Consider the following 21,022-nt stretch of genomic DNA (forward strand, 5'->3'; position numbering starts at 1 on the left):
CGCCATAGTTTTAGAGCATAATCGCTGTTTAAATTAATACTCTGATTCTTTGTCGCTCACTATAAGATAAAATCTCTGCGATCATAACTGCTTGGAAAATTATTTTGCTTTTACCATGCTATTTGAGATAGTGTGCTTTAAGCACCTTTACAGTTCAAAGTTAAATTGAGAAGATTCATACAAGGTGTGGAGAGCAGCTTCCGACCTGCAGAAACTTCCTTCCTAAATTAAGTTATCAAGCGGTCTGATGTTGGGGGTAACCAGCTTTGCTGCATTTGATAATCTGCAGAAGCTCTATTTTGTCTCCCACCTACCACACATAGCCGTGAAAGCTTGTTCAGTGCTTCCCAGCCGTGTGTTCTCATCCTGCTCAGAGTTGTCTGTGGGAGCCCGACTCCCTGGCCTGTGCCCATGGTACCTGGTGCCTACCCTCACATCCTAAACGCAGTCGTGCTTTTCTGTCTTCCCTTCATGACTGTGCTCCTTGGACGCCAGGACTGTGAGTTCCCCATCTTTGCATCTCCTGGTGCCTGGCAGAGTGAGTGCCTGTCGTGTAGAAGGTACTGCATTTCTCTTGAATTAGTTGAACCTCGGTTTCCAAAGCGTCTTCCACTTTCATCCAGTCCTTCTTTTTCCCCTTCCCACTGTTTTCCTCTCCCTCACCTCTTGGATTTTTTTTTAACTTCTGATTTCTTGAAGCTGCTGCCTCATAGACTATGGGATAGGAATTTGGAAGTTACCACTCATGTGGTTATCTTAGGTACCTTTTTGTTACAAAGAGGAGGAACATAATTAACCTAGTTTAGGAGAAAATGGAAATATACATAAAGGTTACAGGGATATCTCACTGAAACCCAGTGCTGGAAATGCAGCAGCCTGGGGAGTGACCTGAACTGGGAGCCAAATGATTGGCAGCCGAAGTCATTTTCTCTAATGACCCACAGTCTCTCATTTGCTTCTCTCTGTGCTTCTGGGTCATTCCCTCTCTACCTGAAGTCTGGCTTTCTCTGCTTCGGCACACGCATGGTGAAAAAATGACCATTCTAGCCCCAGCCCAGCATGACTGCTGAAGTCTGGTACCCAGCCCCATTCAGTTGAGGGAGAATCTGATTTGCTAGGCTTGGGCCGGTTGTCCACCTGTGCTTTGATAAGCTGTGGCGAGGGGACAGAGTTGCCTGCAGGTCCATTCCTTCAACAGGGGCTGAGTGATGAGCAGTCCTCAGAGAAACGGGGGTGGTTGGACAGTTACCCAAAAGGTGTTTTCTGTGTGACACTGAAGGGGGTAATAGATTGGTAAAGGATTTCAGAGCTTTTAAAGGAATTGAAAATGGAGATGGTTTTTAAAAGTGAGAGGTTAGTTCAGGTAAATTCTTTGAGCAAAATCCAAAAAAGCTACTGCTGAGTCATGGTGGGGAGGAAAATATTAGTAGGGAGTTTCAGTCTGGGAAAGGATCTTATTTCTGCTTTGGACCAAAGTTGCTGAGAAATGACTCTAGCCTTCGACTCATGGTGAAGTGGACTGAAAAACAAGGACAGCTGAAATCAGCTGTGGGCAAAGGGGGAGCACAGGCATCTTGTTGTGTGCAGTGCAAGACCCTTCTCCTCTGACAGCTTTTTGAGTGTGTGTAATTCATCCTAGCTGAGCATGATGTGTGCCAACAAAGAACTGGTGTCAGGTAGAAACAGTGCAGGGGAGGAGAGTGGCTTGCACAGATCTTTGATTCTTTAAGTTGTTGCTTTAGAAAATGCTTTCCTTTGCCTGGCTGTCAAAGGCGGGATTTTTGTTTTCAAACCCAATGAAGCATATTTGTCCTAACTCTTTCCTTCTCATTTTATTAAAAATTACTGCGTTCTTTTTCCTAATAAGGATTGTTTTTTTAATCTTACCAAATTAAAGTCGGCTGAGGAAGTGAATGTGCCAGTCGTACACCAGGAGCTCAGCCGAGTGCTTGGGGACAGAATGAAAAGGAAGTAGGAAGTCCTCAAGCCCCGGAGCCCTGTCCCGAGCCGCCTGCTGTGTGTGCATCAGTGCACAGCCCCCTTAGGACAGCTCACCTGGCTCTTGGGAGCCAATGGAAAGAAGTTGAAAAGAACCCTCTCTAACTATGGCCTGTAACAATGGAAAGGATTCACTGTGGTCACTTATGAACTGTAGGCTAGCTTTTTTCCCCCTAGAATCTGCCTGGTGGCTTCAGTGAAAAGAAGAGAGCAAAGAAGGCCCTATGTAGGAAATTATAATGCAGAGTTCTATTTTATCTTATATTTTTGCCACAGTGAATGTTTGCACGTGGGTGTGTTGTTCATTCCCTAAATACTGAGGATGGTAATGTTCGCGATTCTGTGCTTTGCTTTCCCACCCAGTTCTAATGCCAACTTAGACCCCTTCTTCGTGCAGCTCTGTGTAGTCACTACTAACTGATCAGAGTCAAAAGCCACTAACAAGTTTACAGTCTAATTGCTTAAAATGTTAATGACATAATCACAAGACAGTAACGTAGGTGATGCTATCACTCTATTAGGTAGGTAGGTAGAGGTGATGTTCTGAGTTACATGTGAGATGAATTCTTTTCTCATTACTTTCGTGTGTGCATGTGTGACTGTTACAGCTACAGTGTTAGCTGTTTCTGTAAAAGCATCCAGAGTTATCAGACTCTTCGCTCGCCATGGTTTAAATAGAATGGTAGACTTCTCTGACTGCAGTTTTACATCCCTGTGGTGGGACGCTGTGCCTCCGCTTAATCCTTGCATCAAGTTGTACCCGCATTTCAGCACGTCTCTGAACCCACTCAGCCCAATATTTATCTGAGAAACGTCACCAAAACCATAAGGAAACTCAGTTATGTCCAAATTTAATTTTATACACTGATGGTAGTTTGGCAACACCCGTGAACATCTGTGAGCCATCGTTTATTCCTGTTGGGGACCATGACCTTTAATGGGCTTTGTTGTTTGTTAAGTCCCAGCTGAAACTGCCTTTGCTAATACTCTTCGTTTACACATGCAAATAAAATGGAATTCTTTGGTACTCACTTTTTTATTTTTTCGGTATGCGGGCCTCTCACTGTTGTGGCCTCTCCCGTTGCAGAGCACAGGCTCTGGACATGCAGGCTCAGCGGCCATGGCTCACGGGCCCAGCCGCTCCGCGGCGTGTGGGATCTTCCCAGACCGGGGCACGAACCCGTGTCCCCTGTATCGGCAGGCGGACTCTCAACCACTGCGCCACCAGGGTAGCCCTGGTACTCATTTTTTGCTATAACATTTTGCATTTGATTTGAGTGCAGTTAGTAATGGGGACTGTAAATAAGAACGGTGCTGTGACTCAGCGATAGGCCACTCAGACCTCCCCCAGGTGGGCATTTTATAGTTACGTGATGTTATTCTAAGCTGTTCTGTTTCTCTTACCAGTGGACATGGCACATGCCTGATGTGGTTACATATATCCACACCTCCCTTTCTCCCTTTTAAAAACATAAAAAGTGGAACTGTGCGGACTGTTGTTTTTTGAATCCTCAAGTTTACTTGGTTCTGTTTTCTCTTTCCCCAGAGTTGGAGCTTTTCATATTGTTTTGTTTTTGTTTTTAATAATTAGTTATATTTCTGTTTTATTTTTATTGAGCTACTTAAAACTGAATCAGGGCTAGTATTTCATCTCCCATTTTGGGAATGGTTAGGATACTAGAAACTCAACAAGGCCCTGTTTGGGGAATAAAGTTAGGATGCAATGATAACTTATTTCAATTAAGTTAGTCTTGAAAGTAACAGCACTGCAACTTACCCTGGGTAACTGACTTGCTCTGTGGTTATTCAGCGTCTTGTAGAGGATTTATGTCCTCAGTACAGTGAAGTCTTATTGCAACTGCTCATGTTTTCACATTCAGCTAAGTTCACCAGTAACATTCTTTTTGCCAGGAAAAGTACGTAGTACATCTCAATATTTTGCGTATGTTTTGTTTATATGCTGTACAGGGTTGTATATAAAATACATGTAAAGTCATTTATGGCAATTTACTTTCAAGGTTAATTTGGACCATGTACATTGTTTCTTTGCATGCTGACATTTGAACTTATCCATTCTGGATAATGAGCATCAAGACAATGGTAACTAACATTTACTGAGCCCTTAGATGTGTGCAGTGCCCGTCTGGGTGCGCTGTCCACGTTGTAAGAGGTGATGCTGTGCTCCCTCTACAGGCCAGACCCCTGAGAAGCCAGTGGTTATTAAAGCCAAGAATGTTCACAATTGCTGTGTTGTCACAGCCAACCCTGCGTGAGGAAGCCTAGGCCTTATCTCCTTGGGCATAGAAAGAGCTGGGTATTCAAGGAAGCCTGTAGGCCGTTATGAGGACTTGGCTTTTCCTCTGAGAAGCCTCGAAAGTTGGAGAGTTTGGAGCAGAGGGGTGATGTAACTTGACTTAAATGCTGATAAGGTGCTGCTGGCTGCTGCATTTAAGAGTAGATGGGTTGGGGCGAGGCAGGGTAGATGGAGGGGCAGAGGCAGATGCAGAGAAAGCAGGTAAGGAGCTATTACCTTATTAGTCCAGCAGGCCGATGAGGGCGAGACCTTGTTTCTAAATGTATTTTGAAGGTAGAGCTGACAAGACTGGATGTAGGGTGGAGGAAGAGGGCAGAGGCAGAGAAGGCAGCCAAGGTTTTGGGGCTGAGCATCTGCAAGAAAGGAATCTTCATTTACTGAGGAAAAGGAAATTGGGAAGAAGCACTAATTTGTGGGTGGATGGGTGTGAGATGCCTGTGAGAGAGGCCGGTGGAGATTTTGAAAACGCAGTTGGATATGCGTGTCTGGGGTTGATGGGCTGGGTGGTTTGGGGGAGGAGATTGAACAACAGACCACTGGCTTGTTTGGCCAGAGCTTGCCGTCTGGCATGTCTCCAGGGGCTGAGTAGGACGCTAAATGAATGAGGTGGTGGGGAGCGGGTTGGCCTGTGGGAAACGCCGTCCCGGTGGTGCCAGGTCTTCTCTCTTTTTAGAAAAGGTAGAAAGTTGGGATTTTTATAGGAAATTTCCTACACTATTAAATGCTGAAAGTGAGGGTGTGGAAAAGGAAACAAATGGGAGGGGCTGCTCTAAAAATCTGAGGGTGAGGTGAGCAAAAGGGCATAAAAAGAGGCGTACGCGGGGGTTAGTGAGTGGGGTGTGACAGACCGAGTGCGCGAGGGCGGGAAGGCAGACGCGGGGAGGGACAGAGACCAGAACAGTGAGCACCTGTGTACGTGGCTTGAGAAACACATAATTGTGAAAACAGCTTGAGCCCCGCAAGTGCCCTTTCCTCGTGGTACTTCTCTCCCTCTCTCTCCAAGGTTACCAGTGCTCTGAACTTGGTTTTCCTCTCTCCCGTGCACATCTTTATACTTTTACTAAATGTTATTTGAGGGGATACACAAATGTGTGACTATTTTGCATGTTAGCTTTATATGAATGGTATCATACTCTATGTATTTTGTAACTTGCTTCTTTTAGTTAACATTTTGAAAGATTTATCTATGTTACTGGTATGATCTTATAATTTCTCTTCACTGCTAAATGTCCATTGTAACACTGTAAAGCTATTTATTCTTCTGGTAATGGACCTTTCAGTTGTTTCCCAGTTTTGATTGTTATAAAGAACACAGCAAGGACCATTCTTGTGCTCCCACCCTTGTGCACATGTACAGTGCCTTGTCTAGAGTATATACTTAGGCATCAGACTGCTACATTAAAGTCAGTTGTTTTTTTCACCATTTTAGCATTACAGGCTTGCGTATCTGATGAAAGCTATGGACCTAACCAGAAAGATTATCTTTTCTTCTATGCCGCCTTGGCCTATAGTAGGTGTGCAGTAATATTTATCCATTGCATACTTCCCTCCTCCTCTATACCATATTCTAGAGAGCAAATATAAATAAGAGCTGGAGGCAAGCCATTGGGTAGATTTTTGTAGATCCTCCTGTGTTTAAAGATGGGAATCACAGCCCTCATGCAGGTGCCTTGGCAGAGACAGCCTTTTGTTTGTTTGGATTTTTTGTTTAAAAATTATCCTTAAATGGCTGTAGGCCATGGATGTTTATTCCATCCACGTAACCACGTGCCCCACTGCTTCCTATTGCATTATACCTGGCTGTCACATGTTTGTATTACTTCCCTGGCCACTGAAGACATGAGTTTATGAACCCTGGTATATATTCTCAGTTGTCTTATTGGTGCTCTTTTATTTATTGACTTAACAAGTCTGTGGGTTGGGTAGGGCTCAGCTGGGAGGTTCTTTTGCTGGTCTTGTTTTTTTTTTTTTAACTATTGATATATATATATATATATTTAATATTTATTTATTTGGTTGTGCTGGGTCTTAGTTGGCGCGTACGGGATCTTCATTGCCCTTTTAGTTGCGGCATGCGGGCTCTTAGTTGTGGCGTGCGGGCTCTTAGTTGTGGCGTGTTGGATCTAGTTCCCTGACCAGGGATCGAACCCGGCTCCCCTGCATTGGGAGCACGGAGTCTTAGCCACTGGACCTATAGGGAAGTCCCACTGGTCTTGTTTGTTTGGTTTTTTTGTTTAATAAATTTATTTATTTGTTTTTATTTTTGGCTGTGTTGGGTCTTCGTTGCTGTGCGCGGGCTTTCTCTAGCTGCAGCGAGCGGGGGCCCCTCTTCGTTGCAGTGCACGGGCTTCTCATTGTCATGGCTTCTCTTGTTGCAGAGCACAGGCTCTAGGCACGTGGGCTTCAGTAGTGGTGCAGGCTCAGTAGTTGTGGTGCACGGGCTTAGCTGCTCCGCGGCATGTGGGGTCTTCCCGGGCCAGGGGTTGAACCCGTGTCCCCTGCATTGGCAGGCAGATTCTTAACCACTGCGCCACCAGGGAGGCCCCCGCTGGTCTTGTCTGCGGTCTCATACCGTTGCAGTCATTGGCAGCTGGGACCGGAACATCCAAGATTGCTCTCTTAGCTTGTCTGGCACCTCAGGAGGGATAGCTAGGAGCTGTGACCTTCTCCGCGTGGCTAGCTTAGGCTTCTGTCTACGGCAGATGGAGCCCGGGAGTTAGCATTCTGAGAGGGCATGCATCACACTTGCTAGTGTCTCACTGAGGAATCCTAGCACATTTGGGGGAGGGACCTATACTAGGGTTGAGTGCCAGGAGTCGTGGCTCACTGAGGTTACCAGGCTTTCCCCATCCTGACAGGTACTTTCGTGACAGACGGAAGCCAGACAGGCTTAGGACACCAGGCACCTCTGGGGGAGAGCATGAGATACCATAATGAAAACGGGGCGAAATGAAAGTTGGCAAGCTGTTGAATCCCCACCCCTTTCTTCTCCCTGTCTGCTAGAACTCTGAAGATTGGGGAATTTCTCTCTGAGGAAAAGGTTGCTGCAAAGAAGAAACAATCCAAGGGACAAGATGATCTCTTGAAAATTCTAAACATGATAATGGGAATGAAAGAACTCAACAGAAGGGTTGGAAGGTATAGCTGAGGAAATCTGCCAGGAAGTAAAAGCAAAAAACGAAGAAATGGCAAATAGGAAAGAAAAAAGAAATTAGGGGACCGATACAAGGAGTTCAAAACCCAGCTGTTTGGAAGTGTCATTGGTATGCTCCCATTTTCCAGCTGTGAAAAGTAAGGCTTTGCTAGGTGACTGGCTTAAGGGCGGCCATGTGGCTAACCCTGAGGTGAAGTTCAAACCCACGTCTTTTTGACTCCCAGCGGCATGGACCGCTTGAGTGCCCCGGAGAACCACATTGGTTAATGATCACAGGGTTGGTGTGGAACTGCCTGTCACGCATTTAGGCAATATCCAGTCCCAAAGGGTTCTCCATAAAAGATTAACCTTTGAGATGATTAACATAGCTACAGAAGCCTTTGACTACGGAGAGGAGAGAGAATGAGGCAGAATACGTCAGATTGCCTTTGTTTCCTTGATGCTGATGATTAAGTTCAGTAGTTGAGAAGGATGGGAAGCGCAGAGGGGGGAGAAGCATTGGAAACGCTGTGGTATGGGAAGTGATAGAAACTTATCAGGGAACAAATAAAAATCTTTCCCAGAAGCAGTGGGACAGTAGCTGCAGTGTTTGACCTGGGCTGCATCATCACGGAAGTGGCTCCACCCTGTAGCCTAGGAGACGGAAGGCAGCAGTGCCAGCACCGTGGAGTCCCCAGAATCCAGGGGACTCTGCAGTGTCTGGGTCAGGTTAGTTACCTTTCCTACTCCTCCACCCTCAAACTCAAATCAGAGCAAACACTCAAGGCATTTTAAAAAGCAGTGAATCCAAAACTGAGACTCTGGGAAGTGAGAAACGAATCAACAGTCTAGAGGGGCACCAGTATTTAGGTGACCCATGTGACAGGCACTCTGAGGGGTGCCTCACACGCACATCACCTTAGTTTACCCTCGGGAATCTTGAGAGGGAGGTGTTCAGAGACCAGGAGTGGCGCTGCACCCTACTGCCCAGTGAGTATGGGCAAGGCAGGAATGCAGGCCCAGATACATTGCCCCCGGCCATCTCCCAGCTGTGAGAAGTAACAGTTATTCGAGGGTAGACTCCCTGAGGGTAGGGAGCTCATCTCTCCCCGTGTCCTACCTGGCCGTCGGGGGCCCTGACCATTTGCTGAGAGTGAGTGAGTGAGTGTGTGAGAGAGAGAGAAGTACACGAGTGAATGGTCATGCGTCTGGAAGACCACTTATTGAACATCTCCTGAAAAGTGCCCGGCTCTGTGTGTGCGCCCCCCGGTGTTCAGATTTGGATACCATAACTTGAATTTTAGAGTGGTCCTGTGGTTTGCAGAGCAGTTTCTCATGTTGGTTTGGTACTGGGAGGTAAGTGGGTATCAGCCATCTTACAGCTGGGAAAAGCAGTTCATGAGTTACGTGGTAGAATGTTAGTGTTTTTTCACCTACGGCATTGTTTCCCCTTAGAGCTGTCACTAAGGTATGAGTATAATGTACTGCAGGCTCTCAGTATTCTTGAATGCCCTCGCGGATATGGTATACTGTTAAAATATGATTAACAAAATTATCTAGTATTTAATATCATAGTTGGGAAAATGGACATAGTTTCTCATTAACAGCGCCAAGTCGACACCTCAGAATGCCTGCCAGGAGACGACAGGGTCCGGTGCTGCTTCTGACACCCCTTCTTGTTGCTCAGTTTGCTATCATGATAACCCAGTGGTCTAATGATTTTTTTGAAAAAATACAATTATGATGCTTCAGGAATCAAGGAAGACAGAATCGGGGTCGGTAGAGCTTGCTCTTGTGTACAGGGTCGAGGACTAAGCGTGTTGTCTATTATCCATTTATATATGAGAGCAAATGTATATACTTCTAAGCTGCATTACTATCCAGAACAGCTAAATTTTACAGTTGCTTGCAAGTGCTTTCCAAGACAAAGCGTAAAAAGTAACATCTGGTGACTGTTGTAATGAGCACTCTATGGAGAATAGTAGGTGGCCCGCCGTTGCAGAGGATCGAGCGGAGTCGTATAAGCAACCCCTAGGGCTTGGTGTTCTGCCCTGGAGACTGGCACCGGCTTTAGAAACACAGTGACACAGGCTTGCTGTACAGACCAGCGTGCAGCCGCGAGTCAGCTGACAGTGGTGTTAGGTTCATGGTCTGGAGGAAGTGGAATAAAACGGCCATACTCATCACACCTTTAACATTATGGTAAGCAGAATCTTTCCGATGGAATTGTGTAGTCAGAGTTGTGCTTATGACTAATATCTGCCATGGTTTTTAGGAATTTTTAAGGAAAGGACAGCTCTCCTCTGGCCCATTTCCCTTTCTTCTTTTGTCCTGTCTCCTGTAAAAAGCTGTGATATGATGTGGATAGACTGTAACTATCAATGTTTACAATTAGCTGTTTTCATTGTAATCTTTCTTGCTGCTCAAACTGTGTAACTGCGGTTTCTTGTTGAGGATATCTGTAATACTTTGCTGAGTCATTTTGTGTGAGGTGAATGGGGTAGCGTCTATTTTTAGCCCCTCAAGGCCCTGTGAGGACGACAGGAGGCAGAGTCCTGTGCCTGTTCGGGTTGTGACCACCTAGAGAGACTCGATTCCAATTTAAGTAGGGCTTTCAGCCACTGAATAAACAAAAAGTTCCTAGGAAATGCGTTCACTTTTTTTGTACCTTGTAAAAGATTTTTCTTTCCTCCTGTGAGAAATAGAGAATTTTAAAAGTTTAAAAGTCTCCATAGTAAAAGATTTGCTTATGCCTGTTTCCATCATTCATTTTTCTTTAGAGTTTGGCTCTTATTCTTTTCCTCCCAATTTCAGACTCTTCCACGCACTCTCCTTAAATTTTACCCCAGTTCTGTACAGAGGCTAATACCCTATTCATGGCCCTTAAAGTAAAGCTTTCACATTCGCTTGCAGTAATGACATATGTTTTCCACCTGCTCTGTTTGTTCCAGTCATGAGTGTTCACTTTAAGAGAAAAAAAAGAAAAAGTCACCTGTTTTCTTTAGACCATGTACTCCTAGAGGACCACGAGGAGATTTTTGTGATTTTAATTTGTACTGAGTCTCGTACAAGCCCTCGCTTGTACAGATATTGAATAATGGTTTTGATAGCGACTGACTTTTAACCGTAAGATGGGCATTTAGGTCCTTAGGCTCCCCCGTGAGCAAGATGCTGTATCCCTGGGAAGACAGAAGCTACTCTGGAAGGTACATTAGTATTTTCACATTTTATCAGTAAGTGCCGGTGAATATACTTTGTTAGTAAAATACGTATACTAAATTGAATCTAGAAACCTATAGTTTTTAAACTCTTCATTTAAATATTCATAATGTGTTTCTTTTGAAACATGGAAGATTTGTAAAGCTTTTATATTAAGACAAAAGTGTACAAATACCTGACTCTTACATACCTGGCAGTAAACTATGTGCTTTTCTGTTTCCACGCAGAGCTCTGGTATCGAGACTTTAGTGGAGGAGCTCTGCTCCAGGCTGAAGGACCTGCAGAGCCAGCAAGGTGAGGGTGCCGCCTCCAAGGGCCATCCCCGCACAGTGGGTAGAGCCACCAGATCTTGGAATTGATCAGAAAGAAGAGGCAACAGGAGCAAAGTCTTTGTATTCAGTGTGTCACCAGGCCAGTGTCACGCTCTGTCTTTAGCTGTGAGTGGCTTCTGGGTCATTCCACAGCCATCACTGGTCGATAGATCCCTGCCCTCAAAGGGATGACTTAATCCACAAGTGCCCTCATGGAAAGGAGACGTTTCATTGTGTTTGTCTTCAAACCGAAGCTCAGGGATCTGGAGCAATAATCTCTTACCTTTCCCATCCTTCTCCTCCCCCCCACCCCCCAAGTTAATATTTGCCTGTTGACTTCAGGGCCTGCAAAGGTGTCAGCTAATTATTTTAGGTTTGGAAGGAGCTTTTGCCTTTACTCTTGAAGTTATTGGAAAGGCAGGCTTGACAAGCTCATTGAGTCATTTTGATGCGTGAACCCTCACAGCTGCTTTTCTCAACTTTCCTGCAAGCCCGTAGAGTAAGAGTGACCTATTAAAGTGAAGGATCTTTATTTTACATGTCCTCCTCATGGTCATTGTGCTGCCCACCAAGCCTTGAGCCTTCTTTTTTTTTTTTTTGCGGTACGCGGGCCTCTCGCTGTTGCGGCTTCTCCCGCTGCGGAGCACAGGCTCCGGATGCACAGGCTCAGTGGCAGTGGCTCATGGGCCCAGCCGCTCCGCGGCATGTGGGATCTTCCCGGACCCGGGCACGAACCTGCGTCCCCTGCATCAGCAGGTGGACTCTCAACCACCACACCACCAGGGAAGCCCGAGCCTTCTTTTTAATAAGGGCACAATTTATTTGTTTCTAATCTGAGGGCAGTATCATGAGCTAAGCTAAGAGTATAGCCCTCTGCTTCTATTTTAGTTGAAACATAGCCCTCACCTAGATGTTAAGTAACAGAGAGCTAATTGTAATAACTTTCTTTACAGATTAGTGTTAGTCAAGATGAGGCAGTATAAAGTCGGTGAGTGCAGAATTTTGTGAGAAAATATTTTTGGAATCTAAACAGGTGTTCTCTCCTTCTGGTGTAATTAATAAGTACACAGGGAATTTCATTCTCTTAATTAAGTGCCTCTAGAGCCTCTGTCAGTGATGAGGTGAACCTCTCTCCGTTCTCAGCCCAAAGTTAATGTGGTTTAGCCAGAGTTCCCTCTGGCACACTTAAGAAATAGATTTTTATTAAAAAGATAAACTGGTGTAGAGTTCTTTTAAAGCCACAAAAGCCTATGTAATTTCTGATTAAATTTACTTAAGAAAAAGACAGGAGCATTTATTAACTAAATATAAGACAAATCTTTCTGAATTTTTGTTTCATAACAGAAGAGAAGATTCACAAAAAGTTAGAGGGGTCTCCCTCTCCAGAGGCAGAATTATCCCCTACAGCAAAGGATCAAGTGGAAATGTATGTAAGATTGTATTCAGTAATAAAGCATGTGTTTGTTAAAATCAGACAAATGACTGCTACATGGTTTACAGTTTTTTGTTTGTCATATGCTATTTAGTTTGATATTTTATAATTCAGGAATTTATTGAGCACTTACTGTGTGCTTGACGCTGAGAATTCAAAGGTGAATAAGAAGGTCTTATCTTTTTCACGCATATTGAATCAATATTTGTGAAATTCACGGAATGACACAAACAAGGCCATTTATGGTCCATTCATATACCACTTTTGAAATTCACACCAGTCCTTTGAGACAGCTGTAAGCAATTAGGCTTGTCCTTGTTTTATACACAAGGAAGCCAAGTTCCCCTTGCTGATTACAGAAGGAACTGGGCAAGTCATTGACCTTGTCCGACTTGTTTCCTAAAGATGCTTTTCTGTCTTTGTTTGTAGATGGTTCATATTTAAATTGACAGCATTGTAAGGAGACTTCCTTATTATACATTTTATTTGAATCTTCTCAACTTCTAAATCTTAAGGGAAAAAGAGTACTTGGTTGTGTTGCTGTGCTGTCCAGCACGGTAGCCGTAGCCATGTGCGGCCTCTTGGCCGTTTGCGATGTGGCTGTTTCAGGCTAAGAGGTGCCGTGTGTGTCATACCCATCAGCGTTCAAAGACTTCATTTAAAAAGAATGTAAAACACTATATTAATAGTTTTTTCTGTTGATTACATGTGAAATGATAATGTGGATATATTTGGTTAAGTAAAATATATTATTGAAATTAATTTCACTTTCTTCTTTCCCATTTAATGGGATTCCTAGAACATTAAAAAGTACTTAAGAAGCTCATAATATATTTCTATTGGACAGCTCTGGTCTAGACTGAAAAGGAGAGTCAAGTATAGGCCCTTTGAACACCTGGCCTTTTATCACTTCATGTGTGAGCTTGACTTGCCTCTAGAATGACCCCCACTTTGGTAGCCATCCTGACTCTGGAGTCTTCCTTTGTCAGTCTGTCTTGCTCTGAAATCTTCAGTGGCTACCAGTTTCCTAGCAAACTGAAAACGCTTCTTTCCTGTTGAAGCCCTCTGAAGCCAGCCTCCCTGGTTTTCCTGCCGTGTGTTTCCAGTGGTTGCTGGTCTGACGAGGCACAGCATCTTTGTGTCCTCACACAGGTTCCCGTGCCTCACAGTACTCGCCAGACCGCTGCGTAGCTGGAACATCAAGGCTCAGCTGTGGTCCGCTTTGTCTGATTGTTCTAGGCCTCACCAGCATCCCCTTTTCTGAACACTTGAATTCCAAGAAACCTGCCATTTCTGAGGGTCTGCTTAATGCTGGGCATTGCACTTGCCTCCTGAGAAAAGATTCGATAATAACAGTCACTGACTCATCTCGCATGTTAATTCCTTTACTCCTCACAACTCTGTGAGATAGATACTATAATTACCCCGTTTTCTAGGCCACAGAGAGGTTAAGGACCGTGCCTAAGGTCACATAGCTAGGCAATAGCAGAGTGAGGATTCAAACTCAGGGAGTGTGGCTTCAGAGCTCATGCCCTCGACTGCTTTGCTATCCAGCTTTTCACCTACATTTGTTTCCAGTGCTCATAACAGCCTTGTGAGGTAAGTCATAGTATCACTATCTTACAGGTGAGGAAATGGACCAAGACATTACATGATTAGCTTAAAGTCACAAGCATAGTAAATGACTGAGCTGAGATTCAAATTCAGATATTTCGTATCAAAATATTACATTCTTTCCACTGTATTAATTTGTAACTAGTGACTTATGAAAATCCAAATTTTAAAGATCAGAGTCATCTTAACGTATTTTCTAAATATTCCTATAGTGCTTATCTCACTGCTGAATGTAAGGGTGCTTGATCCATAGAACTAAGTATAAAGTATATTTTACGGTATTACTAATTTTTAAGAAGTTACTAATTCATGGGTGACGTAAACACTGACTCTATTGAAATGAAATATCCCGTTTCTCTGATCGGTGATGTTTTTACTACATCTGATACGTCTGAGCGCCCACTTTTGAACTCTCTACTTGTTTTTCAGGTACTATGAAGCATTTCCACCACTTTCTGAGAAACCAGTTTGCCTGCAAGAAATCCTGACTGTGTGGAACAAGTCTACAGTCTGTTCTTACCCTAGCTCTTCTTCATCGTCCACAGCCCCACCAGCTAGCACAGACACGTCCTCCCCGAAGGACTGCAACAGCGAAGGTGAGCTCATCAAGGAGAGAAGCAGCGACATGCCCACCACTGTGCACGAGAAAACCCAGAGCAAGAGTCAAAATGAGAAGGAGAACAAATTTAGGAGTGGCACAGGTGAGGAGAAGCCTGCTTTGTACAAAAAGCAAATCCGACATAAGCCTGAAGGAAAGATGCGCCCTCGCTCCTGGTCTTCCGGCTCCAGCGAAGGAGGCTCGAGCTCAAGTGGTAATCAGGGAGAATTAAAAGCATCCACGAAGTGTGTGAAAGTGAGACACAAGACACGAGAAATCCGAAGCAGAAAAGGGCGGAATGGGCAGAGCAGGCTTTCACTGAAGCATGGCGAAAAGGCGGAAAGAAGCGTGCATGCCGGAAGCAGCAGCAGCAGCAGCGGCGGCTCCACCAAACAGCTGTGCAAGCGGGCTAAAAGGCCGCTGAAGGAGATGGGCAGGAAAGACGCCGGCAGCACCGAAGGGAGAGACCTGTACCTGGAGAGCAGAGCCGACAGAGAGTACAAAGAGGAGCCGCTGTGGTACACCGAACCGATTGCTGAGTATTTTGTTCCTTTGAGCAGGAAAAGTAAACTAGAGACCACATACCGAAACAGGCAAGATACAAGTGATCTGACCTCAGAAGCAGTAGAAGAATTGTCTGAATCAGTGCATGGTCTTCGTATCAGCAACAATAATATTCATAAAACATACCTCGCAGCAGGTACTTTCATTGATGGTCATTTTGTAGAAATGCCTGCAGTTATAAATGAGGATATTGACCTCACGGGGACCTCATTCTGTCCTCTACCGGAGGACAGCAGATACTTGGATGACATTCATCTATCAGAATTAACACACTTCTATGAAGTGGACATTGACCAATCCATGTTGGATCCTGGTGCCTCAGAAACAACGCAAGGAGAAAGTCGGATTCTGAATATGATTCGACAGAAAAGCAAAGAGAAGACAGATTTTGAGGCAGAATGTTGCATAGTGTTAGATGGAATGGAGTTGCAAGGGGAACGTGCAATATGGACAGATTCTACCAGCTCTGTGGGTGCTGAGGGCTTATTCCTGCAAGACCTTGGCAGTCTGGCTCAGTTCTGGGAGTGCTGTTCATCCAGCTCTGGCGATGCCGACGGGGAGAGTTTTGGAGGAGATTCTCCAATTAGACTCTCCCCGATCTTAGACAGCACAGTGCTCAATCCGCATTTGCTTGCTGGCAATCAAGAGCTCTTCTCAGATATTAATGAAGGATCTGGTATAAACTCTTGTTTTTCAGTGTTTGAAGTGCAATGCAGTAATTCTGTTTTACCATTTTCTTTTGAAACACTCAACTTGGGAAATGAAAATACAGATTCTAGTGCTAATGTGCTTGGAAAAACACAGTCTAGATTACTAATATGGACCAAAAATAGTGCCTTTGAAGAAAATGAACACTGTTCTAATCTTTCAACAAGAACTTGTAGTCCATGGTCCCATTCAGAAGAAACACGTTCAGACAATGAGACATTAAACATTCAGTTTGAAGAATCCACACAGTTTAACGCAGACGATATGAATTATGTAGTTCCTAGAGTCTCGTCAAATTATGTAGATGAAGAACTTCTAGATTTTTTGCAAGATGAAACTTGCCAGCAGAACAGTAGAACTTTAGGAGAAATTCCGACATTAGTTTTCCAAAAAAAATCCAAGCTAGAATCTGTCTGTGGTATTCAGCTAGAACAAAAAACGGAAAACAAAAGCTTTGAGACTACACAGGTATGTAGTGAAAGCAGCCCACGTGGAGATGGCTACAGCTCAGGGGTTATTAAAAACATTTGGACAAAGATGGCAGATAGCAATTCTGTAGCTGTGGTAGAAGTAGAAAGGATCGAGGATGAGTTGTTTTCGACAGATGTAAATAACTACTGCTGCTGTTTGGATGCTGAAGCTAAAATGGAGCCCCTCCAGGAGCCTAACAAGGCTGTGCAGAGATCAGAATATCATCTGTGGGAGGGACAGAAGGAGAACCCAGAGAAAAGAGCTTTTGTTTCCGGTGAGCTATCAAAGGTGGATGGTGGTGACTATACTACCCCCTCTAAACCTTGGGATGTGGCCCAAGATAAAGAGAACTCGTTCATTCTTGGAGGAGTTTATGGAGAGCTCAAAACCTTTAATAGCGATGGGGAATGGGCAGTAGTACCACCCAGTCACACAAAAGGAAGTTTGTTACAGTGTGCAGCTTCCGACGTGGTGACAATAGCTGGTACAGATGTCTTTATGACCCCAGGAAACAGTTTTGCTCCTGGTCACAGGCAGTTATGGAAACCCTTCGTGTCATTTGAACAGAATGACCAGCCGAAGAGTGGGGAAAACGGATTGAATAAGGGGTTTTCTTTTATCTTCCATGAAGACTTATTAGGAGCTTGTGGTAACTTTCAAGTTGAAGATCCTGGACTTGAATATTCATTCTCTTCCTTTGACTTAAGCAATCCATTTTCACAAGTTCTTCATGTAGAATGTTCGTTTGAACCCGAAGGGATTGCATCTTTCAGTCCTAGTTTTAAACCGAAATCAATCCTCTGCTCTGATTCAGACAGTGAAGTTCTCCACCCCAGGATATGCGGCGTTGACAGAACACAATACAGGGCTATTCGGATCTCTCCTAGGACTCACTTTCGCCCAATTTCTGCATCTGAACTGTCCCCAGGAGGAGGAAGCGAGTCAGAATTTGAATCTGAAAAAGATGAAGCAAACATCCCCATTCCTTCTCAAGTCGATGCATTTGAAGATCCACAGGCAGATCTCAAACCACTGGAAGAAGATGCAGAGAAGGAAGGCCATTACTATGGAAAATCAGAGCTTGAGTCTGGAAAATTCCTTCCCAGGTTAAAAAAATCTGGAATGGAAAAGAGTGCTCAAACATCACTTGATTCCCAGGAGGAATCAGCTGGGATTCTGCCAGTAGGAAAGCAGAATCAGTGTTTGGAATGTAGCCTGAATGAGTCTCTGGAAATCGATTTAGAAAGCTCAGAAGCAAATTGTAAAATAATGGCACAATGTGAAGAAGAAATTAATAATTTTTGCAGTTGCAAAGCAGGTTGTCAGTTCCCTGCTTACGAAGATAATCCAGTTTCTTCAGGACAGCTGGAAGAGGTATGTGTCAGTGTGTATTGGTATTTGGTAAAAGCATTTGATCAGACTTTAATTCTAAAGAACAGTCATTTCAGACAGTGAAAGATAGGGTTAAATTATTGGGAATTTAGTTTAAATGTCTTAAAACTTAGCATTCTGAGGATTTTTACAGAAGGACTTAACGTGGATTTGATATTCATAAATTTGAACTGGACAGTAGACATTTTCTGCAAAGACATTTTTAAATAAATCAGGATATGAGATGTTTCCGTGTTGTCTTAAGGTGCACGTACTATGCTTAAAGCAAAGCCTGGCATATAAGTGCTCCAGCTTTCAAAAATTGATGAATCCAGAAGTCGCTATTTACTCTTCAGACAGTCCTTTGCTCTTCAGAAGTGGCAGCAGAGGGTTTCTTTACATAGGAAGCCTGTCTAATTGTCTCTGAAACACTGATTAGCTTATTGAAACTTATGTTTTACATGTAAAATAAATTACATCTCTACAGAATTCTCTAAAATTTGTCGTGGAACATGTAAAAATTAAGCCACAATCCAAATGCAACAAAATAGCTTCTACAAAACCCGTACAGGTGGACTTTGCTTTATACAAAGTACCTATTCCCGAGGTTACATGAATGATACGGGTCAGCCTATCAGATGAGGTTAATAGTAATAGCTTTGTTAATGGGAGTCATTGTACCATTTGACTGTTCCTAAGAAGTGATTCGAGGTTAAACTGAGTGAGTGTACAAGAGATAACACTTAAGGCAATAACCTGTTTCACAGAAAAAGCACAGTGCTCTGCCCATTTGCAGCCATTATTTGATATAGCAGTGCCTGGCCTTTTTCCAGGCGCAGCTTTTAAGAAGACAGTTGGAGGTGTTTAGAAGTCAGGCCACCTGTGGCTGGAGAGCAGCTGTGTCGCCCTTCCTCCCATCTGTCCCCACCCCCGCACACTCCGACCCCCCTTCACATGGCTCAGTCCCACTGGTACCATGAGGCTCCCTCAGGCTCCCACGTCTCCCACTGACGCATCCCTCATTCCTCTTCTCTCCCCTGCTGCATCCCCACCTGCATCAGAAATCATTTCTCCCTTCTTTTAATTTTCATGTGCTCTATGCCTCTTCTTTTAATTGCATTTGCCCTTTTTCATGAGTCATCGATGTACTTTCCTCATTAGATTATAAGCGCCTTATGGATACAGTTCATGCCTTACTCATTTGTCAGCTAGGTGCTGACGTGTGGCCCTGAGTGCATGTGATGGTCGGAAGCCCCACAGGCAACTCGAGAGTCAGTGCTCCCATGAGCTGGCCTGGGGATGTTTAGACATGAGTTGAACCCCACTGAAACGCTGAAGTCTGAACTGCTCAGAACAACAACAAAAAATAATGTTGTTAGGTCTTATCTGTTTGTTTATTGCCCCACTTTTCTTCCTTAAAAATTCCTGTATGTACTTTGTATTTCACCTGGTTCCACATTGGGAAGAAAGAAAAAGAGGAAAGGAGTGAGATTCTGCATCATACCATTACCATGTTCCTTAGCTTTCTAGTACGTTGACGTACTTATGTGTTACCAGAATTCTGGGTTGTCTTGAAAGGTCTTAGCTGCCAGTAAAGTCCTCAGAGGACACTGAGGTTGTCCGATATCCTAGCTGTCCTCGGTCCTCACAGCGCTGCTCTCTCAGCAGAATCGCTTACAGTTCAGAGCCAGGTTGGAGCTAACTTCAGAGATTCATCTGAGGTACAGAAAGGTTGAGGGTGGCCTGAAAGGACAGGCTGGGGCCAGAATCTGTGCCTTTTCACTCTCTCACACTACCTGTCGGTCTTGGGGAGCTCCTGCCAGGGTCGTCTTCCCCTCCTTTCCTGAGTGAGGGCAGTCTTTACAGAGGGCCAAGCTCTGTTTTAAGTCACTAGCTGCCAATCTGTTTCAGTGCAAGTGGTCTAGAAGGTAGGATTTCTAATAGAATTGTACCCAGCAACATGAATTATGATCCTTTTCAAAAATTTAGTGGAGTTCAGTTCAGCAAACATTTATTAAACATTTACACGTTCTGTGCCCATCACTAAGGTAAGTGACCTGGATGAACAAGACACTGACCTTGCCCTGGGAGAGGGAGAGTTCAGTCTAGTACTGAAGACCAGTTGGCAAACAGATCACTTCTTTTCCTTGACCTAGGTAATTCACTCCTGTGGTTCAAATTCAGGAGTTACAGGAGGGTATGTACACAGTGCACAGGTCCCTCCCCAGCAGCAGCCATGAGTGTGGGTCCCGGTGTGTATCCTCCGAGGATACTGTGTGCTTGGAGAGCAAATACCTGTTCACGTATGTTTCCTCCTACTTTTTTTTTTTTTTAACTGAAATGACTTTATTATAATCACCCTTCTTTTTTATTTTCTGCATATTATTCCATTGTATGGATGTACCAAAATTTCCTAGCCAGCTCCTTATCTTTTAGGCTGTTTGGGTAACATGGTGGGTGGCTTGGGGAGGGTGAGCATAGGGTGCCGTGGGATCGCAGAGGAGAACCGACCCAGCCCGTGAGAGTTGAGGAGGGCTTTTGCACGTACCTGAGCATCCAGGGCAGAAAGGAGGAGGCACGACGCTCTAGGCAGAAGCAACAGCGCGCACGAAGGTAGAGGGGCTTGAAATTTCTCACGTGTGCAGGGGAGCTGCCAACGTTTAGGTCGTGGCTGCTGAAGTAGGAGCTAAAAGCCGAGGAGCAGTGCGCCAGGCGTCCGTTATTTGTGCGTGAGTTTGTGCAAGAGTGTTCTCTGTGTCATCTGCTTGATTGCTGCCTCCATGTCGTGCGCTTTAAGGCGCAGAGAAGCAGTAGAAGGCCCCGCCCTGTCTCGGGGAAACCATAGTCCAGTCCAGCAGAGGAGGCCTCCCGCGAGGAGTGTGCCAGGGGAGTTGGAACGCTCTGTTGAGGGGAGGGTGCTCGGTCCCAGCCCCGCTGTGCTGGCTCTGTGCCCACTGCTGTGCCACCACTACCCTACTGAATGCCTGTAGTGACTTGCCGCCATGGGCTTATCCCCCCCGTGGCGGCTACGGGCGCGTAGGCCCAGAGGGTGGGATGCCTGCCCCAGACCCCAGTGTAAGGGCAGAGCCCAAGTTCCTTCCAGAATGGGGCACTTCCTGTCAGTAAAGGAAAACTTAGGACAGCAGTGTCCCTTACTGGTCTCTGTTGCACAGGGTATCTCTTCATTTACATTTTCTCTCTCCTTTTCCAAAGAACAAGGCTTATTATAGGAGGCTTTCTTTTCCTTTTGTGAGGCAAATAACTGAGAGCTGACTGTGTCAGAGGGCAC

The 21,022-nt window shown here is 44.7% G+C and overlaps 1 protein-coding gene across 5 annotated transcripts in view; it reads left to right on the top strand.

Moving 5' to 3' along the window:
- The window catches only part of KIAA0232 (KIAA0232 ortholog), a 92,909-nt gene that overhangs the window by 58,525 nt on the left and 13,362 nt on the right, over positions 1-21,022 (top strand). For 4 of the 5 annotated variants that reach the window (XM_060013021.1, XM_060013023.2, XM_060013025.2 and 1 more), the window contains 3 exons: positions 10,892-10,958; positions 12,320-12,401; positions 14,451-17,736. In XM_060013021.1, the coding sequence (XP_059869004.1) occupies positions 10,892-10,958; positions 12,320-12,401; positions 14,451-17,736 (3,435 nt within the window). Of the gene's footprint in view, positions 1-10,891; positions 10,959-12,319; positions 12,402-14,450; positions 20,037-21,022 lie in introns of all 5 variants that reach the window. The other variant, XR_009519623.2, reaches the window with a different exon arrangement.

This window comes from Delphinus delphis, chromosome 5, assembly GCF_949987515.2.
Source record: "Delphinus delphis chromosome 5, mDelDel1.2, whole genome shotgun sequence".
NCBI classification, from domain to species: Eukaryota; Metazoa; Chordata; class Mammalia; order Artiodactyla; family Delphinidae; genus Delphinus; species Delphinus delphis.